The 26,486-nt window shown below is 33.1% G+C and overlaps 1 protein-coding gene across 1 annotated transcript in view; it reads left to right on the plus strand.

The window, feature by feature from the left end:
* The first annotated feature begins 574 nt into the window (after window positions 1-574).
* The window catches only part of LOC143255608 (bromodomain-containing protein 7-like), a 102,016-nt gene continuing 76,104 nt past the window's right edge, over window positions 575-26,486 (plus strand). The window contains exons 1-3 of the mRNA XM_076511496.1: window positions 575-1,033; window positions 13,085-13,410; window positions 15,583-15,794. Coding sequence (XP_076367611.1) covers window positions 970-1,033; window positions 13,085-13,410; window positions 15,583-15,794 — 602 coding nt within the window. The 5' untranslated portion in view covers window positions 575-969. The remainder of the gene's footprint in view (window positions 1,034-13,084; window positions 13,411-15,582; window positions 15,795-26,486) is intronic.

The raw sequence follows: 26,486 nt of genomic DNA on the forward strand, positions 1-26,486 counted from the left end.
ATGCATTTCTAGTGACTCCTATTTTTCCAGGAACATGTATATTTGTTTGTCGAATATTTTAATGCAAAAATAAAATATGCTCTCAGTAGTATTTAGGACGATGAGATACATACAGTGACTTTATACAGTCCTATAGGACTCCAGGTATATGTGCTGCTGTTGCTGTCATGGAAAACCTTTCCATGACGAAAGATAATTTATCTTATGTTTTACAGTCTTTACTCTTAGATGTTCATTGTCTTACTTGCTAGAAAGATAATTATTATTGGCAGAAATCATTCATCAAGGACAATTTAAGTTTCTGTCCGCTACTTGCCAGTGTTCCTGACAAGAACTGGCCCTAATATCATGCCATAATGTAATTTTAAATTTTAGAAATATTCCTATGTTGTTTGGGGACTTTAACGACAGGTTATCGTTATTAATATTGTACGTTTTCTAACTTCTATATCTATTAAATTTGACTTCTAATTTTTGTTGTTAATTTGATATTTTTTATTAATATATCTTTCCCGTGTTGAGTAGCTGATATATCTATATATTGTTATGATATTCTCGCATTATTTTTCACTTTGTAAAGTCACGAACGTTAACGCGAGATAATACTTCGGCGAGTTTCACAAAGCAGTCATACTGTCAATGTAATGTTATATACAATTAATATGTTTGTGTTTTTGTGGTTGTAGGCTTGTAGTATGTACTGGTTATTCAATTTAGAAACAAATGTCTATGGAATTGTGGATGGTTTTGTAAGTTAGAAAAAGTGTGAATGTTATTACTTGTTCATAAGTGAAACCCTCGACAACCACTACAAGTTAAAACTTTAATCTTTACCGCTTAACAACGATTAAGTTATACGTTACTTTTAATGTTTTATTTAAGTTCTGCTTATATTAGTATTACGTTTTAGGACGTTTTAAATTTGGTAAATTCTATACTTAATTTCCGCTGGTGTACCAACGTTATTTGATGAAAATGGGAAGCAAGAAACACAAGAAACATCAGAAAAAGGAAGTGCCCGCATTTCACGAAGGTACTTTAGTGAAGACAATTTTTAAAACGTTTTTACAAATGTTTTCAGAAAATGTAATTTAATTAAAAAACAAAAAGAGAAGGTAGTAATTATGAAACATTTATTAAACGTGATGTTTAACATTTTTAAGTTCGTATTTTGCTTTATTATTAAATGAGTTGATCGCAAGTATTTTCATTTTTCAAGCCTACAGATGATACTGTTGGCGCTTGAGAGTTAGTGTTATGGAAATTTAATGTGAAAAATATATGATATTTGACATCAATGACGACTCAGTCAGAGTACCTTATCTGATAGTAACACTACAAATTGCAAATTAGAATGTAATGTGGAAACTGTCTATATTTTGTTTTTAAGGTTCACTACATTATTTAGTTTTTGAGAGTCATATCCAATGCATGTTTAAGAAAATATAATTTATTTTTTAAACGAAATGCATGTTTAACTGTTAACTCTTTACACTGATATTATCAACTTCAAACATATTTTTGCATCAAAAGATGTTTTATAATTTTATTTTATAATTAATTGCTCATCACATTTTTATTTTTAATATTGTACTTCCATTATAAAGAATGTTTTGTATTTAGTTTAATATCCTAACTGATGAAGTAATGTATTCTAACCTTTGTAATTGAGATTGTGAGAAAAATGTACTTAACTGGCAATAATTATTTCTAATTGCAAGATGAAATTATTTTGCTTTAAGCAAGTAGCTTATTCTGATCAGAAATTAACATTTAAACATGCACAATAGTTGACCTCGTGTGATCCTTTTTTTCGTACATGTTTAACTTGAGTACAATGTATTTTTTATTAAGTTATAAAATTGAGCTGTAGGATCTTTGGCACAGCCATTTAACAAAGTTTAACATTTTTTCAATAGTTAGTATGGTTTCACTAAGAGAAATATTACTTTACTAATACTTTGAAGAAGTTACTGTATAGATTATGTATATCTTTTTTTCTTAACTGTAATTTAGCCTGCTTTTCAAAATCTTAAAATTGTATTCTTTCACAGTATTACACAAAGAAATTAGAGGCCTTTGTCCTATCAATCTTGAGGGTAACATAGTGATTTTATAGACTTTAATAAGATCACTTTTTACTTTTCTTTTCTCAAGAGAAAATATGTTGGGGATCATAATCCATCCTCATAAGGTAACCTTTCTATCTTGAAATAATCCTAGTAGTCTGCCACTAGACTTTTTCCAATAGGTCAACTTCCCTCAAATAAAAATGTCAAACTCTGCACAGTGTTCCAAATGAAGCTCATGTAATTTGCAAATAGAGAGAAAATGACATTGTTCATTTTTGATCAGTATGTCTGAAATATAATCTAATATTCTGTTGACCTGAGCATTAGCAACAGACTGCTACTTCAGTGTATTGTTTTATCCATCAGTGCACCAAGGTCCTTTTGTCAGTCATGTTATATATCTGGTTCTCAGCTATGTTAACTGTTTAAGTGTGAAATTAAATTTTGGGTTGTTTCTTAAAGTGTCAGTTATTCACTAAAGAATAAATATAGAATTTAACACTTTTTGTCCTTTTTCAGTATAAAAAATCTCATTGCACTTTTGTTCACTGACATGTACTTTATACTAAAGTGGTAAATTCAATGATGTGTGATTATTCAGATTTTTGCATTATGCAGATATTTTTTCTGTCGGATATATCCGCTTGTTGTACCAAATGGCTGTGACTGGTGATGTTATATTAATAGAATGTTAATGGAAATTTAAAGTCCTTTTTAACTATCCACACATTGACTTGCACAAAACTATTGTAGACTTTTTTTTAAAATCCTTTTTAAGATCTTTAATTTTTGTCAGTCAATAACAAATAAAAAGAAGGCCCAGGTGACTATTTATTGTTATTCATGTGTATTCTGTATTTATTATTATCAATGTAGGAATTGGAAGCTCTTTACATTAGTTAAAGTTAAATAAGATAACAAATAATGACAATGTATTATTAAATTTGAAGCTCATTTTCATAACCTCTAAATCCTTCTAAGTAGATATCAAACATTTTTATTTGCCGTAAAATTGTTTTATCTGTTATTTTCTCCATCCTAATTATATAGATGTAGTCAGTTTGATTAATTTTGTAACCACCTTAACTAATACGAAGTAAATTTAAATTATCCTTATTTCTCTTTCTAGAATGAATGTAGATTGCAATAGAAAATGGATTGTTTTTTTGTAAGCAGCTTGAGGCTCATAAGTGAGCACCTGGTTCTAATTAATTTTATTGTTTTATCTGAATAGTATATAAATAATGATTCATCCACATAAGTTGCAAATTATTCAGCAAACAAGTAGTTGACATTATTGTATATTGTGAGTATATCTTGTAAATAATTATTTTTTCATTTTATTGTCTTATTTAATCCAATAAGGATAAAATTTTAGGATTTTAATTACTGTTATAGTGAAATAAAAATAAATACACAAAACAAAATAGTAATTATATTTACTCTGCACCTTTCTGTTAGACTCCTGTTACTGTTAAGCCTAATGTTTAAGAACTAATTATATTAGTTTTTTTATCATTGGTTCAGGGGCATAGATCCTGGGGGGATGGGTGGTTTCCATCCCTCCTTTATTTTAGGTGGGGAGTATGGTGCATACAATCATCCCCCCCTACAGTTTGGTCTGTTGAATTGTTTTATTGCATCACAGGCCTACAAATTGTGTGTTTGTTCTTGTGATTCTCGTGTTTTTACAAATCAAATTACATAATTAGGCCTAGATGTAGCCAAAATGTACATCATTAATATAGGCTTGCTTCTAAGCTTTTCGATCTAAGGCTCTAAGCAATAGTTCATAAGTATCAGTCAGTAGGCCTAAGTATATGTGCAAATATTGTGGAAACAAAATTACTCTGAATGCATGTTTACAGCTTTAAGGTTCACGTAATCAAAGATTACCAATTTGCAAATTGAACAGTCCACATAAGTGATTGCAAAAATCCTCCCCCCCCTCCATTGAGTGTAAAAAATCTATGCCCCTGCATTGGTTTGTTTTCACACTAAAGTAAATCATAAAACAGGTTAAGTGCATTGATTATTTAAATAAGTACCATATAATAACTTAATGTATTAAGGATTAAATTTTTCACATGAACTAAGATCCATTAGTTTAAAGGTTATGATGTGCACTTTGATCTATCCATTGTCAGATGGCTAAAAGAGATAGGAAAAATGTGTTAGATATTTTGCTAAATTCCTATCTTTTCATGAAAATATAAGTAGAAGAAAATGGTTAAAGGTTACAATGTATATATAGCTTTTTTGCAACACCTTGCCATCAGCATCCTTTAAGGGCTCAGTCCCTGTCTTAACATTTTTCTTGCCTTTAATGTTATCAGTAAGCTGTTTCTCATAAGCTCTTCAAATTCCTTCTTTATTTTTAACCAAATCCATACATTTCTGATGTTTTATAAATTGTCCATCCTATTTGTGTAATTAGACTTGTTAAACTTGTAGCATTTATTCTTGGTTTTCTCTTTTGTCTTTAACAAGCCATTTCTATAGGTTTCAGTTATGGAAGAGAAAAAACAAACAAACCTTTGTTTCATGTCTCCCAACCTTCCTCATTTAAAAAGGCCTCAATGTGGTATTTTTTTACTTGCATATTAAACAACTCATGTGGAGTTTTTAATGAAATAAAAGTTTATAATGTTTTTACTAAATGTGTAAGCCTTTGACAATGTTGTTTAGACATTATACTTTGAAATAGAAAGAAAATATGGTGACATGGCTGTGCTCACAAGTGATTTAGTGTCTTATGGATTTTGTAAATACATCACCAAAGTAAGATATCTTTTCTTAAGCTCAACATTATTAGGTCAGACACTGTTCAGTATCAAATTTCCCTGAAAATACACTTGCACAGGTCTTTGCATACCCCAAAATTCTGCCCACAAATCTAACAATCAACATACCAAAAAGGTTATAAATATAGCTTTGAGACATTGCTCCATTGTTTAAGTAGATGAAGAAATCAATAAATTTCTACAAATTATTTTCACAGAAATATTTACACAACCACCAGAACATTAAAATTGAACTCATAAACAAAATTAACATGAAGATATACCAAATAGTCATATCACAGTGCAGTTTACTATTCATCCTTGAAATCAGTTCAAGAATAATTTATACTTGGAATACAATTATCAATAAACATACAATTCCCCCTAACTTCAACTTTATTGAAAACTCAGCCCCATGTAAACTCATTACTAAATGCAGTTTATGTAGAATCACAAAATACCAAAGTCATTTTTATAAAATAACCTTCAATAACCTTTCACAATTTTACATAAGAAAAACTGGAAGAAAATTGGAAACCAGACTCATCAAACTTTATACAAAAGCAACAACAAACGTTCTCATGCTTACCACTCTTTCAACCCTCAAAAACCACAGTACATCTTTACAGAACACAATTTTAAACAAAGAAGCAAACATTAACAAATGTAAAATATAGAAGGCTGTCTTAACCCTGTTGTTACAGGCATACCTGTGCTGCACATGTCATAATATTTTACTTGGTAACATTTAAAATTCAATTAAGTAGTGTTATGATGAATGTATGCAATGTAATTAGTATTTACATTTATATTATAGTTTAAAGTTTTATGTAAGTTTTAATTCCTTTATTTTAAAAGAAATCTTAAAGCAAAATTCTTAAACTTCAGATTGCATCAAAGTTCACAATCTTAACTTCTAGCATTTGTAACTTGAATGCTACATGATGTACAATTATCTTCCATTTCTCAATAGAATCTAGATTAATTGCTGTGTTTATTCTTTTTTTCTCAAGCATCTTAGGGCATGTTTGGAGATAAAATAAATTTCTTGTAACTCTTCACAGATGTCATGCACTTTTAACAGATAGTTGCGATTTCTCGGCTAGTTATGTTTAATTGAGTTAGATGTTTATAATTGATAGAAATATCATAATTTAAAATACAATATTTATTTTGAATTGGCATGAAAAATACTGTGACAAACTTGTCAAACTGCTCTTAGTATTGTTGCCACTTTTACTCTTGTTAGCACTTTATTGTTGTTTCTCACCTATAAATATGCTAGGAGGACAGTTAAATTGTACTTAGGTTTTAATAATATATTTTTGATGTGTTATTTGTTTTAAAATGTATAATAGAAACTGTTAATAATTTTATAACTTTTATAAAAAATACATGTCAAACTGCCTCAGTTCATCAACAAGTGTTCCAATGTTCTGAGAAAGGCTAAGGTGTATCTGCTGATGATACCCTAATATTGCCCCGAGAATGCCAAATGACATTTGTGGCAATAAGTAATAATGCTGAAGGACAGGGAAATAAAATAAAATATTAAAAATAAATTATATGCAAAAAAGTTAAAAATCTACATTTATTTAAGAATATAACTGAAAGGAGATTTTTGAGAAGGTATATTTTTCCAGTTTTAAACATTTTGCTGTATGACATGTTGATGACGATACTTGAAGTATTCAGAGTCTGAGTGCAAATAATTACAACACAAAAATAACAAATATTTAATTAAAATACATAATTAAAAGTATCACATTTGTTTTGTTCATATATTTAACAAAATTTTGCCAGTTGTGAAATGTTAAACCTGAGTTATTTTATGTATTGTTGAACTATGTTATCATTCTTCATATGAGAAGTAGCCAAATTGCTTTAACCCCATAACTATAAAGCTTACCCTTTTGCGACAAGCTTGGTATAATATACAAAAGTTTGTTTACATATTTGCACAATAAGTTTTGATACAGCATTTAGACTTTTAGTAAAGATTCTAAGTTTTTTGCACAAAAAAAATCAGATTTTATAAAAATTTTTCCTAAAGATTCATTTGTGAAAAATAAGTCTTTTGTTAGTAGTCTGAGTGCAAAGTGAGTTCATTTTATGATTTAGAAAACTATTCTCTGGCCTAAAAATCTCAAATGTTATTTGCATAATCTCTAACACCTTATGTATTTCAAACATTTATTTTCAGTATGACTTTATATTTTGTTATTTTCTATACTTTAACTATGGTCAAGTGACAGACCCCCCCCCCAATCTTGAACCATTATTAAACAATTAGGAAATATAAATGCTTTTTTCATGCTAAAATTACTGTGTATTATAACACAAAAATACAAATGTTTAGTACAAGTAGCTTAAGTCTCAATGTTATATATTTATTTCTTTTGATTATATTGACATTCCAGTCATGTCTAGCTAACATTACTTAATATGCATTGATGTGGTGCATGTGACTCATGTTACTGTATTCATTAATATGAAATTAATCTTTAGTCTTCCCTGTCTTGGCTGGATTTTATGGGACTAGTATTTTGTAATATACGATCACATTTCAGATATTATACATTATATATATTTATATGTTATTACTGTTTAGAAATAAATCATTAAACTCTTCTTAAAATATAGAACAATGAATCAAGAAGTAAAGCAAACAATTATCTCTTCTTACTATGATCTTTGAACTTGCTGCTGGACATAGGTTGCTAAGCCTTTTAAAATTTTACACATGGACAATATCAAATAAATATTTTTTTAGGTTTTTATCTATATACAGTTGAATAGCCAAAAATCATAAATAATTATACTGATACCATAGAGTTCCACTATAATTTATTAAGCTTAGTAACTAAGATGTATTTAGTTTTCAAAAATACGAAATTTTGAGCAAACTATAGACAATTTTCCTTTTCAAAATATTGGTTTGAAAGAACATGGTATCCTTTTCACAAATTAAAATGGCTGAAAAAACAACTAGGGGACATTCTAAGCTGTCAGCTGGTTATTCACATTGAAGTTATTGAAATAAGTGTATATAAGGGACCATTTCTAAAAGTGGAAAGAGGTGGATGGGGTCACTGTGTTTGATTCAGGTATAAGCCATATCTAAGCAAAATAAAAAGATGAGGTTCTTATATTATATTCTAGCTTGTTAATATTAGTAATTTGAGTTTCTAATGTGTACAAAACCAAAAACTTGATATTTTGACATTACAAACAGCTAATTTAAAACAATGCAACAGTCAACATAACGTGTGACTCACTAAAGTCTATATTTAGAGGTGTTCTTTTGTTATTTATTTTTTAAAATAAGAAATTAACTTGTATATAATATTAAAGTTTGAATTATAATTTACAATTTGATTAAAAAAGTTATTGAGATAAATTCATGAAACAGTAGTTCAATAAAATCTTAAACAGAAATCAACAAATACCATGACATGGGGTTTGACCCGTGATCTGTCAGGAAAGGGTTAATTAAATATGACAACTGTACTTCAAACCAATACCCTAAGGCACCAAGATATTATGTAGTTTTTAGTCATGTAACATCTGTTTAACACTGTGTGTGTTTATAACTCCGTAATCCTAAAAGTATGAAATACATCAATTGTTAATAGGTAACTTTTTAATTAACACTATGAAACATTAATGATGAAATTAATATAAATTAGAAACATTACAAAGACTCAAAATTTAAAATTGATTTTTTTTTACATTATCAATCCATGTTGTCATCATTAAAGGCCTGGCATGGCCAAGTGCGTTAAGGCGTGCGCTTCGTAATCCGAGGGTCGCGGGTTCGTGCCCGCGTCGCGCCAAACATGCTCGCCCTCCCAGCCGTGGGGGCGTTATAATGTGACGGTCAATCCCACTTTTCATTGGTAAAAGAGTAGCCCAAGAGTTGGTGGTGGGTGGTGATGACTAGCTGCCTTTCCTCTAGTCTTACACTGCTAAATTAGGGACGGCTAGCACAGATAGCCCTCGAGTAGCTTTGTGCGAAATTCCAAAACAAACAAACAAACAAACAAGTCATCATAAAACTCGTACTGGATAATGTCTGTGGCTGTAGAACCCAAACAAATTGGGGGATATTTCATGTATTAGAAAAGATCCAGATTCCAGTATCAGACCAGCCAACAATGAAAGAAAATCATTTAGGGTTTAGGAGTCAAGTGCTTGAATCCACAATGTCTTAACTGGTTATTAAAAGTGAAAGGCAGTACAAGTTGAAACATTTAAAATATTTTATTTCTTAGTTTTTCTAAATGACTAATATTGATGAATAGTTTAGTGGTATATTAATTTATGAATGTGCCCATTTCAGTGTGTGTATCTATATGTATTTGTAATTTGTCAATACTAGTTATTTGTATGTCAACTGTATTCATCCTAGCTAGCTGTTATAATTTCTAATTTTGGCTACAGGTGTCATAAAAGGTAGTAGTAAGTGGTGCTTCACATCCCCTTCTTACTTCTGTTCATGCAATTACTTAAGTATTCCCTTTTACAAATGAAAAAAAAAATTAACATGTTATATGTATTGTGTAATGTGTGGGACAAACTTCTAATCTTCTAGATGATGATATTTTAGCTATAAGTTTAAATAATAGTTATTATATTGGTAATTTCTTTTGTTGAGATAGTATTACTAGCAAGAAATGTACAGATTTAGATGAGTTTTATATTTTTGCTAAGATTCATAGTTATTTATTCAAGACTAGAAATAAATCAAACACTTCAGTTTAAAAAAACTAATGACATTTAATTTATAAATGATATAATTAAAGTAATACTAGTAAGAAAATCATCGTAAATAATAATTAAATTTAAGTATAATATTATTAATGATTTACAAATTTCTAAAATTTTGCATGATTCTATCATACAAAAATATTTTTCCGTTAAAATATGTAAAACCTTGTTATCAGTTTTAGATATGAAATTCCAATATAACTGCTTGTATATAATTATGGAGACTTTTTAAATGACTTAGATATTAATATGAAGAATTTACCTCTTGAGTGTGAGTCAGATTCTTTAACATTCTTTTTGTAAGCATATTACTGCTGGAAATTTGGATACACATAAACACAATTCTTCAAGGAAAATCACTGAAAAAGGTGCTAATTACTGAATAGCCACAAAACTTTAGAAAGTTAAGATTTTAAATTTGATAAAGAAGAATATAGATTATATTTTGAAAATTTTTGTAAATTACTCTTTAAATTGATTTTTAGATAAGAGATGTTATTAATAGAAATAAAAAAGAAATAACTTTTATTAATTTAATTAAATAACCAGCAGCTTTAATTCTTTATCAGATTAAAACAGAAATCTATAAAGTACAAAAGAAATTATATTATCATACCCATCAATAATGCCAAATGTAATTTTAGCTTTATATGTAAATGTATTTATACCTAAATTGTAATTGAAATACATGACAGAAACTTTTAAATTGCAAAATAAGTCTAAATAATTTATTAAAAAACTAGTTAAAAACTAAACAAATTTGATCTGAAGTACATATTTATAACTACCATAATTAGATGAGATACCTAAATTACATAAATGTTTTATTTCCATTTCAGTAAATACTATACTGAAACAGCCTGCAGATTTAAGTAAATTACTAAATCAGTTATTTGTTAAATTACAACAAAATGCAAGTAATAAACAAGATTTTTGGATACTTTTAAAAATTTTAGAAAATTTAAATAAAATATTAGGAAGTACAATTCAAACTTATGATTTTACCATGTTATTTACATCTGTACCACTTAATTATTTGGTAATAGTGATAAATTTGTTAATAGACAAATTTATAGATCTACCCATATAAATAGAAAAACTAACTTTCACTTATAATAAAATTAAAACATTTTTAGTTTCCTGTATATAATTATACTTTAGATCTGTACATTTATAAACAATAATAGGTAACAGTAATAGGTATATCATTGATAGTAATTATCTGACCGATGTTGTTAACTTATATCATTAGTATCACAAAAACAAATTCATAAGTATTATTTCAAATCCATAAATGTAATCCTGAACATAATTTTTGACAATTTGATTAGTATTAATAATCCAGGAATAAGTAATTATAAGGAATAAGTAATAGGTATATCATTGGTAGTAATTATCTGACCTATGTTGTTAACTTATATCATTAGTATCACAAAAACAAATTCATAAGACAATTTGATTAGTATTAATAATCCAGGAATAAGTAATTATATAGATAACATTTATCCTGCACTAATACAGATTGAGAATATTTTTATGAGAAATACTGAAATACATCATTTAATTTAACCATTAAAATAATTAATGATTGTTTTATTTTTAATATTTATGATGAAAGAAATAGTTTTTAAATTTTTGTACTTTCCTCTCCAGGAGTAATGTACCAACTAATGCCAGAACAGTCAGTTTCTTAGGTATTGTAGAATTTGCAGTAATGTACAGTTCTTAATATCTGATATTAATATATTAGTATATAAATTCATTTTTAATGGATTTGAAGAGGAAACTTTAACTATTTTAAGTTTTTTAATGATAAAAAATTACAAATTTGAAAATTTATGCATAGTAAAAAATTTCTAAAATATATTGTATAGGTAGATTAATATAATGATAGTTATATCACCTTCACTCTATAAGACCTGCTATTATGTGAATCTTTCTAGAACCATCAACAATTCAAATAGTAATAGGGAATGTTGGTGAATGGAAGCTATACTTATGATATTGATTGGGCTTAGTATATTAGTACCTTTACGTCTTGGTATTTATGTCCAAATGTGGTATTGGGGGCTAGAATGCCAACTTAAAGGACAGTTTTACTTTCTTCCTCACTAAGGTGATGTATTATATTATTTGTTTTGGCATTTTTGCATTTTATCTTTTTCTTATGCACAACCATATCTGGATACACAGAGCAATAGGTGGTACAAATGGAGAATTTTGATGGCTAGTGTACTCACATCTGCTCCATTAAAGAAAGATCCCTTTCTTCCAAAGCATATTATCTGCTGACACTATAGCTATTTCTCATTCTTGAGGGTTTCTCTCTTTGCCCATGTAAGCATTGAGAATGCTTGCTCTTGTTTTTTATACCCCATTCAAACTTTGCCTAAAAACTTCAATTTACAAGTTGCTCTACCAATATCTCTGTGCCCTCTATCTAGGTACTTTATATAAGCACTTAATTCTGATAATGGAATCATTTTTCCTTGACAAAAAATCCAGCACAGGTTTCTATCAACAGAAGTGATTATTTAGTGTTTACATTGTGAATTTGAATATGGATGGAGTTTTTACAGTTATCTTTTTGTTTATAATTATACATTATTTCACACAAAAAAAACTTAACTGAGAGTTATGAATTCCTGAGTTACTGTTTCTACTGCAGAGGTCAACTGGATCTCTTCTTTTCCACCTCTGCTATCTGGTGTTTGTCAACAGCCAGGGAAGGGGTCAATTTCAGTTGAAGCTTTCCATGATATCATCTGTTATGAAATGAAGACATATATGCCAGACTGAGTGTGCCTCTCTGAGGGAGAGGGGGGACTCTGAGAAAACTTGTGCAATTAACTAGGAAGAATTGGTTAGAATTTATAAATGCTTTTCACACTTCTCGTTTTACTAGGTCTGGTTCAACAGAGGTTTATTTTAAACAGACATCTCCAGACTCTCTTCTTCAGTTGGTTACATTGGTTTGTGAGGTTTTGAGGGTTTCTCATGTTGCATTTGAATTCACTTATTACATATTAGCAAAAAGAACAGAAAGTGACTGTTTGATTCTTCCTCCTTCTCCTGTCCATCTGTGTTCTTAAGGATCTTGAACTTTTTGTATATTATGTATTGTAAGAGAAGTAAGCATAACAAAAACAAACCATAATGGGAAAAATGTGTTTGGTAACCAGTTTGCATACGAGTTCTTGCTTTTCTGTATTTTATTAAGCACAGTATGCATTTAATAGTTTATGCCCTCATGAATTGTTAAAATTCAGTTGATGAAATTCTTTGTTTCTAGATAAATAGTTGGATATCAAGCATTTATTTGTTGCATACCATAATACTTGGAAATGAACAATCTGATGCAATATACATTTTATTTTGATCTTTAAGTCATTCTGTGACTTTAATTTACACTATACTGAGAGTAACTTGTATATAAAGCTGTGTTTTTCTGTATTCTAGATAGAATAGAAAAGCCATTGAAACTGGTATTAAAGGTTGGTGGAAGTAACAGTGTACATGCAACCTCTGCACCTCCACCCTTACCAGAAACACCACCTCATCTTTCTCCTCAACCACCACAGCTTCAGCCAGAACAACCATTCTTTCATTCATTTAAACAAGACTATGAAGAGTCTTCTACAACAAAGCACAAAAAATCTAAGAAGAAGAAGAAAAAGAAGTCAACTGATCGAGAAAAGCATGAAAGGAAACATAGACATCATCATCACAGTCACCATCATCACCATCACCACCACCATCACAGATGTCAGCCACACTGTCATCAAGTATGGAGAATTACCTTGCCTAATAACTGTTGTTTAAGACTTATACTGGATCAAATTTGTAGAATTATACATTGGCTTTACATTAAAATACTTTTATTTGCAAACTTTGTGAGAGGGTTGAAAGTTTGGAACAGTCAACATTCTAACACCATATAATTATTGCTAAAGTTTTAGTAAAAGTATCTCATCAGAAGTTCTCATTTTTTTGTCTACCAAAGACTTAATTTGCTGAAAGCTTGATACATTTGGTTAAGATACATTAAACCTCTTGCCACAGCCATCTGTTTATGCCCATGTCATGATGTCTTAGTGAGTTACATTCAAAATTTAAACTACTTTCTTTTCATGGTAAACCAATAAGTATAGAATAAAATTGTAGCTGATAATTCATATTTTAATAGTATATAAATTTATAAGGTAATGCTTAAAAATACTAATTTTCTCCAGTGTGAGAATTGACATTTGTTCGCTTGGCATTCTCACTTTTATTTATTTACCACCCCACTAAGAGGTACAAATTTAATGTAAGTTATTTGATGTTATATAATTATCACTCGAGCAATGTATAGTTTTTATAGCTTTTAATTTTATTTTATTACAGAACCATGAAATAGGGAACCAGACCCCTCTTGCTACACTAACATGTCACATCATCTCTCTTAGAAACTGCCAATTATCCTTATGATGTTAAATGCTGTATACTTTGTAACCAACAGAAATTAACATTTTCATCTGTCAAATGATGTATTGCTTTATATACAGAGAATTATCAGTTTCACTTCCAGTCGAGCCTATTTTCATCTTAAAAATCTCAAATTTCATTTGTCTAATTTCTAAAAGCTCCTAAGTACCTTTCGAATGTTTATTTTCTGTAAATCTTTATATTTCGTCTGATATTTCCCTATCCCAACTCTACATAAGTGTGGTAAATTTGACCAACCTTGTAACCACTTAAAGAAATTTAAATAAATCTAAATTCTTGTTTTTTTTCTTTCTAGAATGACTGTATTGTTATATAAAACTACATTTGTTTATCCTAAGTAGCTTTAAACTCATAACAGTATACAGCTATTTATACTGAAATTTTATTGTTTTATTGCCCTTTGAACTGTGTCTAACTACTATTCATACCAGTATAAGTTGTAAATCACTTGAGGAACATGCAATTTGAATTATTTAGGAACTACTCTGAGCTGCTTGTGTGTGTGTGTGTTTCAGGAAGATGTTTTATTATATTTTACCTAATCTAATCTTAACTAACCTAATTAATATTTATAATAATTAATAGTAAATTTACATGAAAAACAAGAAATAAAGTACTTGTTTTTTATTTTTTTGCTGACCACTGTCAATGACACTTAACTATATTTTCTTTATAAAAAGGTATTATTGCATTAAATAATAAACAAAGATAGAATGGTAACATGCTAAAAGCAGAAAATCTCTCATAAGTATTACAATTTTTCTGGCTTTTTAACTATGGGACAGGAATTGGTACAAATTATTCCAAATTAGTTGATATGTTTACTCTGAAAAGGAAACTGATGTTAATAGAGAAATTGATATTTCTCTGTTTTGAAGACAACGTAATACAATATGTCATTTGGCAGATGAAAATCTTGGCTTTCCATTGGTTATAAATAAGATAATATTAAATTGAAGAGAGACCAATTAACAAATCCTGAAAGAGAAAGTGTGGCAAGAGGAGACTGCTTCTCTATTTGACTCTAAAGAGACAAGATTGAAAGTTATAAAAATTATACTTTGAGTGATGATGATTTTATGGTAAGCTAATTTACATTTAAATTCCTACTTTTTCAGTGGGTGGTGGATAAAATAGAAAATATATCTAGAGTAAATGTCATGTATGTCACAGGAGGTTAAATTCGTGATTTCTTTTTAAATATTGCCTTATTATTTGTGAAAAATACCTTATTTGGTTTGTTTTTGTGTATTCTTTCTGAAGGCAATATTGACTTCCATATGTTTGTCACTGGTGGTTACTTTTGGCAAACTTTAAAATATTTGGTTCTTAGACTTTTCTTGACAGCACAATTAATACAAATTTTATTGTAACCATTTTCTAAAAACAGTAGTCAGTTTTTGTTGCATTTAAATAATCAAGAAATTTGATACTTGTTTTAATCTTTTGTTGTTGTTTTGGGTATTTAGCATGAAAGAGTTAGAGAAGAAAAAGCTGAAGTAATTTCACAGGCTGAGGATGATACAGTTACTCATGAACCTCCAACAAAAAGACAAATTGTGGATGACACGTCATTTGCTGAACAGTCATTTAGAGAACCACGATCATGTAGAGTGAAGAAAAAGTCGAGTAAAACACCTCTTCAGCTTCTTCTTCAGTATTTGCTGAAAATTTTTCAGAAGTAAGAGACTTTGAAACTGTCTTTGTCCTGTAACTGTTAATTTTATTACATTAACACTGTGATTTCACACTGTTCTAGAAAATAAAATGTATTGAAAGATAGAAATATATTTTGATACATGAATCCATCCAGGTGACAGTCTCATCTAAGATTTTAGTAAGTCCTTAAATATAATCCTTTAAGATCATTAATAGGATCCTAGTTTGGAAATTTAATCATACGTGATTGTACTAATGCAACAACTGGAGGTGTTATAAGTTGTATGTTTGTTTTTGGGAATTACACCAGAACACCCATTATCTGGAGCATTATTATTAATTTTATTATTATTATTAATCTTATAAGGTAAATATTTTAAGATATCCTCTATTTCCTCTACTGTGAAAATTGTGACATTTGCCTTTTTAAGTATTTCTTCTCTTATTTATCTACATTCTGATAAGTACAGAATTTAAGGTAAATTACTCACCATAATGTAGTTATCACTTTGGCAAAGCTTAATTGTTAGTCTTCATGTCTTATTTGATTACAGAGCTATAAACTAAAAAATCAAACCCTTCTTGCCACATCCTCTCACAAATTAGTAGTTCTCTCTGATATTCAAAACTATATTATTTGTAACCAATAGAAAGGCAAAGCTTCAATTCAACAAAAATATGTTGTCTTCTGTAAAGAAAGCTGTTTATTTTGCTTCTAGTTCAGACTTTATTTCTGCAGGAAACACATTGACAAGCATAGTTGAATTTTTAGAAAGCCTGAAAAAACTGATAGTTATTGAACATTATCTGCTTTTTTTTATGCATTATTAGTTTAGGAATTTAGGGGTAGTGTTTAATTAAATAAAAATTGGTTACTGTGGTAATACCAAAAGTATAAATATAAAAAAGTGGGCTTAAGTTTCCTTAACAGTCAAGTGCAAAGAGAAAGAAAGCCAAGTACTATATTTATTTTTAATGTGTATTTATCATTATGAAAGTAATACATAAAATGTGCAAGTTAAAAACTTGTTAGATTATGTAACATAAAGAATAATAAACGTTATTTATGTGGTATACTTGTGAGTTTCTTATGTGTTATATGATTCAATAGGGTTATGTGAGCTACATTTGCCTGGTGATGTACTTGTGTGGCAGTTGAAAAGGCAGCAAAACAATAACATTTAAGTAGAAATAAATGTATACTGTTACAAGTTATAGGCTATTTAGGATAAACAATTTTGGTTTACTGTTGCAGTTTGTAGACATTTCAGAAAGAAAAAAAAATGGTAATTTGAAATTATATTCTAATTCTTTACAGTGGTTATGAAATCAGCCAGATGGACCATCTATGTATAGAACTACGGTTTAGAAAGTAACAGATAAAATATGATTTTCTGGAAATAAAAATTAAGTTGTAGGGATGACACAAAGGAAATTTGAAAGTTTTCAGATGAAGAAAAGTTTTTTGGGAGACTGTATTAGTTTTCCTTGACCCAACTGGCTTTGGATTTGTTCACTCTTTCTCAATGTTGGATAGACTGCCCTTAATGGACCAACAAATATTATTTTACTGGTTTGCAGGACAGGTCATGAAATTCTTGTTTGTCTCACTGAGTTGCTGCTTCACCGTCTTCAATTTCTAATACTGGTTATTGCAGTTTCTCTCATTTGTCCTTCTCTTACTTGAGGCTCATCTCAGGATCCCAGAAAGGTTTTCTGTGGGCATCTTTTCTATCCTTACTTTCCCATTTACCACCTGTTGTCTTTGGGTGTGACCCTGCAACTGGTTTCTGTGTTGATAAGACATTTTTGGTAATGATGCCTTGTTTCATGGACCCTTTATCTTCACTTCTTTTCTATAGGTTCCACATGTGGCCCATTTTTTGTGCCATGACATGTCTGTAGAGCCTTTGATGTTTGTATGTTTGTTTCACTGATTTTCTACCCTTTTTTTTCAGACATGTTTGACCCAGTCTACTCTGTATGTGCCTCCAGTTTTTATCTATCAGACCATCCATTTTTTATCCTTGAATTTCCTTCTTGCTGTGCCATAGTTCCTCATTTTTTCCCAACAGTGTAAGGCACTCGAATATCTCTTCTAGGGGCCACCTGGTGGGTCCAGGTTTGGTAAGAGATCATCAGTAGCCTTTGTTTGTCATTGTTGCCCCTTTTATATCACTTTGAGGTATTAGTCTCTTGTCATGTGATTTCTTTATCTCTTTCTTACTTCTCTTAGGCCCAGCATGCCTGTTTCTTCCTTCCTCCTCAAGATTTCTGGTCACAGCAGTGTCTTCCTTTGTTGGTTGCTCTTTCCTCAGCCAAAAGGCTTTCAGATCTCCCCACACTGTTTGGGGTTTATTCTTGGCTGTTTGGGGTTTCCAGATGGACTAGGAACTGGGGTCTGGATGGTTACCTATCCCATCTCACTCCATCTGTTTGTCCCTCATTTCTTCAGGGTATTCTACCTTCCCTTCACTGGGCCTTTGCCAAGGGTCTTTGGATGATTCTGAATGCCATCCCAAATTTTCAGTGTTTATCTCTGTATTACATCTTAGGACATTTTAGCTGTTTTCTTCAGCTTGTTCATTGTGGAGTAGTGTACTTATTTTGCACCTTTCCCTTTGGACTGACTTTGCACCTTCCATCTTCATTGGTTGGCGGGGCTCTTTGCTCTACAACTATATGCTCTGGGATTGAGCTTTCTCTTTTACATGGATAACTAGCTTCTTGCTATTCTGAGTGAGTTTTGGCCTGTTCTACTCATTAGCTTCTTATCAATGGTATTTGGGTGGATGAGTTTTTAGTACTTCCCAGTCCATAGTTTTTAAGGATTCTTAATCATCTTCCAAGTCAGACATAGTCTTCTTCTCTTTGTTATATTCTCTGATATCGGCTGTTCAGGACACCCTATCTGCTTCCTTCCTTTCTCTTCAAGAGATTCTATCACTTATGGGGATCAAATCTTTAACACCTATCCTCTCGCTTGATTGCGCTCATTTGAGGCCCTTTAGTGGGTTCTCCATGGCCAGTAAAACCTTTCTTGATGTCGTTTGGATTCTCCTATTCCCTTCTTTACCATTGTATTGAATATCTCTTTTTGTTGGTCCAGGTTCATACTTCCTACTCTGAAGATAAATTTTCTTCTATTTGTAGATGGGTTCCTTCAGTGTTTGGATACATGTGTTGTTCACAGATGGACTTCAGGCTATTGGTCTGAAGTTGTACATTCTCTTATTATCACTGTCCTAGAATTTCTTGTCATTTGCTAACTTTGATATCATTCTTTTCTATGTCTAGGAATTGATTGGTCATGTTTTAAATCTAATTACTTGACAGTTGTAGCTTGTACATCCATGAATACACAAGTCAGGACCATTATGTTTTTCCGTGTGATAATTTTGAGTCCATTATGGCCTGGTTATTTTGCTGTCATGTCATGTACAGGATGCTTTCAGACTTCTAGCAGATATTTCTCATGACCAGAATGGGTTTACACAGTGGAATGGTCTCTTCATTTCTTTATGTTACTTACATTGCATTCCATGATTTGCACCTCATCTTGGTACATTTTCCTCCTCCACCTTTCACTAGTAATTTTGGTCTCCAGTACCCCATCATCAGGTTTTGGATATGACTGTCTTCACTGAGGTTTGGTCGTATATGTTATCTTTCATTTATTCTCCATTTTGATTACTTTGCTCATCTCCCTTCTCCTTAACACTCCATTATTGGTCTTTCAGACTGCTTTTTCTGGCCTGTTTATTCATGGTTTTCTCTTTCTCCAGTTTCTGTTATTCCTCCCCATGTTCCCCCTCAGTGTGGATTCCTGTACATGGTGAGGGGACCTCCCAGGGAAAGTTCTGTTCTTTCAGGTTACCTCCTCTGGGATTTAAACATCCACTTGTGTGTTTGCGGTGCATGGCAATCCGTGGGGAGGAGAGGATCCTGGGGGTTGAGGGGTCCAACCCTAACACACCACTTTGGCCTTGAATTCCTGTAGACAGGCAGCCTTTGGGTGGCCCCTTGGGTTAGTCGGCTGGTCCACTTGGGCTAGAGTCAACCAAGTACCAGTGTTGGAAGTTCTCAACAGGTGTTGTGGACATTGTGTCTGATTCTGGTGTTTGGGTATAGTGCTTGAGAAACCCTGGCATTGCTGTAGTGTTCTTGCTTGACATTGTAGTGTGTCCCCTCATATGGCTCCATGGTGGGTGGGGTCAGTGGGCACTGAAATATTCCTTTTTACCTATAAATCCTCCTAATAAAAATTAAAATAAAATAGTGAAAAAACAGTAAATAGGTAAACAACCATATTTTGAAGACTCTGATCAGCAATTTTCTATGTATGCACCACCAGTTGTATGTTATTTTCTCATTCTACATTCTCTTTCAGAAAAACCTTTAGGGCAAGTGTCCCCCTATTTTATTCAGAAGGGACTGGAGGGACTTGCTGGCTCTCCAAAGTCAGTAAAGAAGCTTTGATCTGGAGACATATTGGTTGAAACATCCCCATCCCAACACAGTGAACTCCTCTTTAATTCAAAGGCAATTAGGGATGTACCTATTGAGGTTACCCCTCATGGCACCTTGAATTCATCATGAGGAGTTACTGTTGAGAGGGATTTGAAGAACGTCCTGAGTCAGAGATTCTCGCTGGTCTCTCCACTCACGGAGTTCTCTGCAGTGAGGCTCATCTCCACTCACATAGATGGAGTTACACTGCCAACAAATAACCTCATTTTGACATTTACATCACCACGTGCACCTGCCACCATCAAGGCAGGTTATCTAATTTGCAGGGTATAGCTGTACATTCCAAACCCTCTCTGATGTTTCCAATGTCAGAGGTTTGGCCACTCAAAGACATCATGTCGTGGTTTCCTGACATGTGCTCGTTATGGTGGCAAGGACCACAATGCTTATGAGTGTGATACAGACCCACATTGTGTCAACTGCAATGGTTCTCACCCTTCCTACTTTCGTTCTTGCCCAAAATGGTTGGAGGAAAAAGAGGTGCAGCATTTAAAAATGACTCATAACATTACTTATCCTGAGGCTCGGAAATTGCTGTCTGCCACTTCATCTTGGACATATATTGCTACACTTCGTTCCACAACTACAGTGGGAGTGCAGACAGATCTCTCTGTGTCTCCAAGAGAATCGTTCTCAAATCAAATGAAAAGCCTTTTGACCTCCATGGTTAAAAAGGTTGATGAATCAACTTCTACACCTATCTCTGTTCCTCCCATACATTCCAACAAACCCCAAGATCCACTTCCTTTGGTTCCAGGTGCAGGCATTTTTTTCAGATACATCTTTTTCTCCCACACCAAGATGCAAAACAATTATTCATTCGCATCCTTAGTCACTGGAATCCCCTTCCAACAACAAAGACCTGCCTAATCGACCCAGGGCAGGATCCATGGAGGTCAATAGACCTCTCCAGAATAAGGACAGTAAGTAAAAAAGATGTGGTAATAAACAGAAGGGTTTTCCGGCCACTTCGTCTACACATCATTAAAAATGGCCACCTTGATACAGTGGAACTGTTGAGGTTTACGTTCTAATCTGGATGATATCAAAACACTGATTGCTTGCTATCATCTGGTATGTCTTTCCTTACAAGAAACATTTCTGAAACCTGCCAATACAGTCACCTTTTGGCTGTTTTCTCTGTACAGAAATGACAGGTTGTGTGATGGACGAGTACATGGAGGGGTGGCACTGTTGGTTGATCAGCATGTGCCCACCCTGTCTTTGTCACTCAACACACCCTTCGAGGTCGTAGCCATCCGTGTTTCCTTGGATCATACCATCATTGTTTGTTCTCTCTACCTGTCACCTGGAGAGACATGATCAATCAGACCTTGATGCTTTCATTGAACAGTTGCCATCTCCCTTTCTAATCCTGGGGGACTGTAATGGACATAATCCCTCTGGGGAGGTGCTCATATTGATGGGAGGGTTTCCTCTGTAGAGCATATGCTCTCACATCACAACCTTTCTCTCTTCAATACTGGTTCTTATTCTTATTTTCATGCACCTAGTCAGACTTTTACTGCTATTGATCTCTTAGTCTGCTGCCCTTTACTATTTTCTCACTTTTCACATTTTCTCATTTGATAATAATCCACCAGGCAGTGATCATTTTCTTGTGCTTTTGAGAAAGACTGGCCATGGTTAGTGCCACCCTACCCGCTTGCCCCGGGGGAAGCTGGATCAGGCAGACTGGTCCACTTTCACTGCTTTTGCAGAACTTGATCCTGCCATCATCTATCAGCCATCAATAGACGACTGTGTGGCAGCAGTAACTGACTGTATTATACAAGCAGCTGCTCAATGTATTCCTAAAACCTTGACACGTTTTCCACTATATCCCGTCTGTGATGGAATCCTCTCTGCCACATGGCACAATAGGCTCAAAAACGGGCCTGGGATACTTTCTGTAGATATCCCACACTTTTAAACCGCATTGCTTTCCAGCAGGTTTGTGCACATGCTAGGTGGGTAAGACGTCAAAGCCAGAAGGAATCATGCTGCACTATCTCTCTCCTGTTTCTCTTGATATTTTTCTAATTATTTTTAACTGGATCTGGCAGGAGAATGTTTTTCTTAATGCATGGCACCAGGTTATTATCTTACCTTTCTCTAAGCCTGGGAAAGTTCCCAAGATTCCTTCAAACTACCATCCAGTTGCTTTGATGAGCTGTGTCTGTAAGACCTTAGAGAGGATGGCTAATGCTCGTCTTGTTTGGTTCCTTGAATCAAACAACCTCCTCTCACACACCCAGTGTGGGTTCCAACGACAGCACTCTACCACAGACCACATAATTTGACTTGAAACATCAATCAGAGAAGCCTTTCTCAAATGACAACATCTTGTATCAATATTCTTTAACATTGAGAAGGTTTATGACACAACATGGAGGTATGGCATTTTGCGAGACCTCCATATATATGGGTTACGTGGCTATTAACTCATGTTTATTAAAATTTTTTTAACGGACAGATTCCAAGTTTGTGAGGGTTTGACATCTTACCGTTCTTTTCTACAGGAAGTTGGGGTCCCTCAGGGCTGTGTTTTGAGTGTCACACTTTTCAGTATAAAGATTAATGCCATCACTGAACAATTCCCTCTCATTGTTGCAAACAGGCTTTATGTTGACGACTTTTACATCTTGTGTCAGTCGTCGAACATGAGATATATTGAGCGGCAACTACAAACTGCCCTCAAGCCTGTACTGAAGTGGACCACAGCCAACGGCTTTAATTTCTCTCTCTCTAAAACCGTTTGCACACACATTTGCTGCCGACGGGGTATTCACCCTGATCCTGAACTCCATATTGGTGAAATTTTGCTGCCTGTGGTCCCTGAGACCAAGTTCTTGGGGCTTATTTTTTACTGTAAGCTTACCTTCATACTTAAAGTAGCTACAGGTCAAATGCACAAGAGCACTGAACATTCTCCATTATCTCTCTACCACCAGTTGGGGAGCGGATTAATGTTTCATGTTAAAGATATATCGTGCTCTTATTCAATCAAAACTATGGATCAGTGGTCTATGGCTCTGCCAGACCCTTGGCCTTAAAGATCCTGGACTCCATTCATTATCAAAGACTTTGACTCTGCACTGGGGCTTTCTGCACCTCCCAGTTTGGAGCTTATATGTAGAATCTCATGAACCTTCTTTGCACCTTCGCCATTTGCAAATGTCTTTCCAAAGTTTCTTCAAAACTTTGTTCCTTACCACAGCATCCCACCTGAGGTTGTGTTTTCCTTCCTCGGTGAGCCGTACTCTTTCAGAACAGATGATCTGCTGTTGCTCCTTTTGGCCTTTGTGTCCAAGTGCAATTGGATGAATTGGGTCTATCCTTGGATAACATTGCAGAATCCACTGGTCAGCCCATTTCACCATAGCTTATTACAGTCCTCAAATGTGACCTTTCTTTAAGTCATCTGAGAAAAGCAGATACTCCCAATTGGAAGTACCGTCTTTTATTTACTGAACATCTTTTAAAAAATCTTTCTATTCCAATTCATACGGATGGTTCCAAATCAGGTGACTCTGTGGGCTCTGTCATGGCTTGTTGCAGTTCGGCAGTTACACATAGAATCCCCTCTCCAGCTTCTGTGTTCACTGCTGAACTGTCTGCCATTTCTCTTGTCCTGGATCATATTGAAGCTATGCAGTACTCCAACTGCACTATTTATACTGACTCTTTTAGGTCTCTACTGGCCCTGGAATCGCTTCACGTTGGTTCATACCCTGTTCTCGCTGATATTCAAAACCGACTAGCCCATTTCTCAACATTTAATTCAATCCAGTTTTTCTGGATACCAGGCCATGTTGGTATTTGCGGGAATGAGCTTGCAGACACAGCAGCTACATCTATTTGCTCTGGCACTATTACCACTGTGCCTATTCCATACATGGACTATGGTCCTGTATTCAAGGTTCGGCTCCATGCCAGCTGGCAGTTGACTTGAAGTGAGCAATGCGAAAACAAGCTTTTCCAAATATTACACTATATTGGACTTTGGCCGTCTTGCTTCCGTGAGGATCAGAAGGAGGAAGTTGTTCCGACAAGACTACGCATTGGTCACAGTTTTTTAACTCATCGTTTTCTTTTATCTGGAACTGATGCACCAGTGTGTAGTTTGTGTAACACTCAAATCACTATCAGCCACAATTTACTTTCTTGCCATTGTTACGACTCTCAACGATGGCACTATTTTGACCATGTTCTGTCCCAAGGTTTGTCCATAACATTAGACAGTGTTATTGGTGACGGTGACACTATCCACCTTGATAAAATTTTTAGTGTTTTGATGGCCATTAATCTTTTAAATGTCATTTAAGTGTTTTACATTTCTTCATTAAACCTTTTTTATTGTGGTTCCCTTTTAAGAGTCACAATCTCTCTTGTTTGATTTGAAATTAGAAAATGGCTGTAACATTAAATAACTCGACACCAGGACTGGAAAGGCCAACTTCAGGTGACTTTTGCTGCTGTTTGAACTATTCATTTGAACTACACATTAGTCGTCCTGGTGAGTTGTTATTATACTTTTGCTGCATGTCTTTTAACACTTTTATTACTTTACTTTTTGATAATGTCTGTAATGATACCTAACCCAGAACCAGGACTGGAAAGTCAACTTCAGGTGACTGATGGTGGTTTTTGTACTTACCTGTTAGTCTTCCTGGCAGGTTATGATAATTACCATTATGCCACAGAAAGTCTTTTACTTCTTTTTCTCTGGTTTCTTTCTTAACATTGTAGTCTGGATGCCAACATTGGTTTTCTGCCATTTATGTTTTTAATTTCTGTTTTGTTCAACCTTCATTTCCTTTTATGAATTTTACTACATTTACTTTATTTTTACCTTTTACCAGATGTTTGGCTTAGATGGTCTAGCTACTTTGCTCCATAAAACTCTAAATCAACCAACTAACCTCCCCTTGATCTGTTGCTGTCATAGATTTTATGTCCCAAACTTTCCGTTTGTCATCTTCAAGGCTGCTTACTGTCCAGTCCATTGCACTGTGTTTTGATTCTTATGTCGGGTGTCATTTCCTTTTCCTCATTCCCTTTATTCTTTTATCACAACATATTCTCCTGTTCTTTTCCTTTTTTCCATTCTTTCTTTTTGCATTGGCTACCTCTGTTTGCTCTTTTTTTTTTGTGTTCTGTATATTCACTTTCCCTTTAAGGGTATTCACTCTCCTCTTGACTTGAAGATGGCATTGGTGTTTGTTTAAATAAAATATATATATAATTTGCTATACCATCCCTTACACACTGTACCACAGTCAGTGTCCTCTCCTGTCTACAGTTTCCTTCATTCCTTCTTTGTCTTCAGTTTCCGCTGAGGTTATCTCCTTTTTGACTAATTTTTCTCTTTTTTTTTTTTTACCCGTGTCAAAATCTGTACAGACTGTTATATTCAGTATGTGCTACTGTTTGTTATATCGTCTATTAAATTTCCTTCAGTGGATTCCATTCTTGGCTTTCTATTCCTAGACAACCCTCTTCCTCCTGAAATATTTTTTTCTTTACCATTCTCAGTTGGGTCATTGTTTCATTCAGTAGTTTATTCCCCATATTGCCTTCACATCTTCCATATTTCCTTACTTCTTATCTGCCTATTCACTTTTTTCCTTGCTCTCCTCTAGGTCATTCTTGAAGGAGATTTTGTATTTGAGCATGTTGTCTGCCATGTCAATGTTCATCTCCCATAATCTTTTCATTGTGATTTCTGTATCTTTTGGGTATCACCTACTGCCTATGGCTATACTTGCTACTTTGTTATAGTATGGACACTGGATAGGTCTTTCTTAATACTTTCTCTTCTTACAAGGGCCCATGCTTTGTATTTGTCTCTTGGATCCTGCTCTGTATCAAGTGGTGCTTCATCAGATATTGTTTGACTTTTATGTCTGCACTGTAGGCTATGTTAAGTGTGTTCTCCCTTCTTTAACTCTGCACTGTTATCATAGAAATAGGATGTTTTACAAGATTGTGGTAGATGAATAACCTTGTGATATTTACATAATAAATTTGTTCTTTCAGGACCATACAAATCATAGATGACATAGGTAAAACAGACTATCCCTATTATGCCTTTAGTGAAGTACTCGGTATGTTCTGCTTTTCAAAACAAGATTTTTGTTACCCATTGCAATGTCGCTGGTGACAATAGTCTTCTGGATTT

The sequence above is a fragment of the Tachypleus tridentatus genome, chromosome 7 (genome assembly GCF_004210375.1).
Source record: "Tachypleus tridentatus isolate NWPU-2018 chromosome 7, ASM421037v1, whole genome shotgun sequence".
Lineage (NCBI taxonomy): Eukaryota > Metazoa > Arthropoda > Merostomata > Xiphosura > Limulidae > Tachypleus > Tachypleus tridentatus.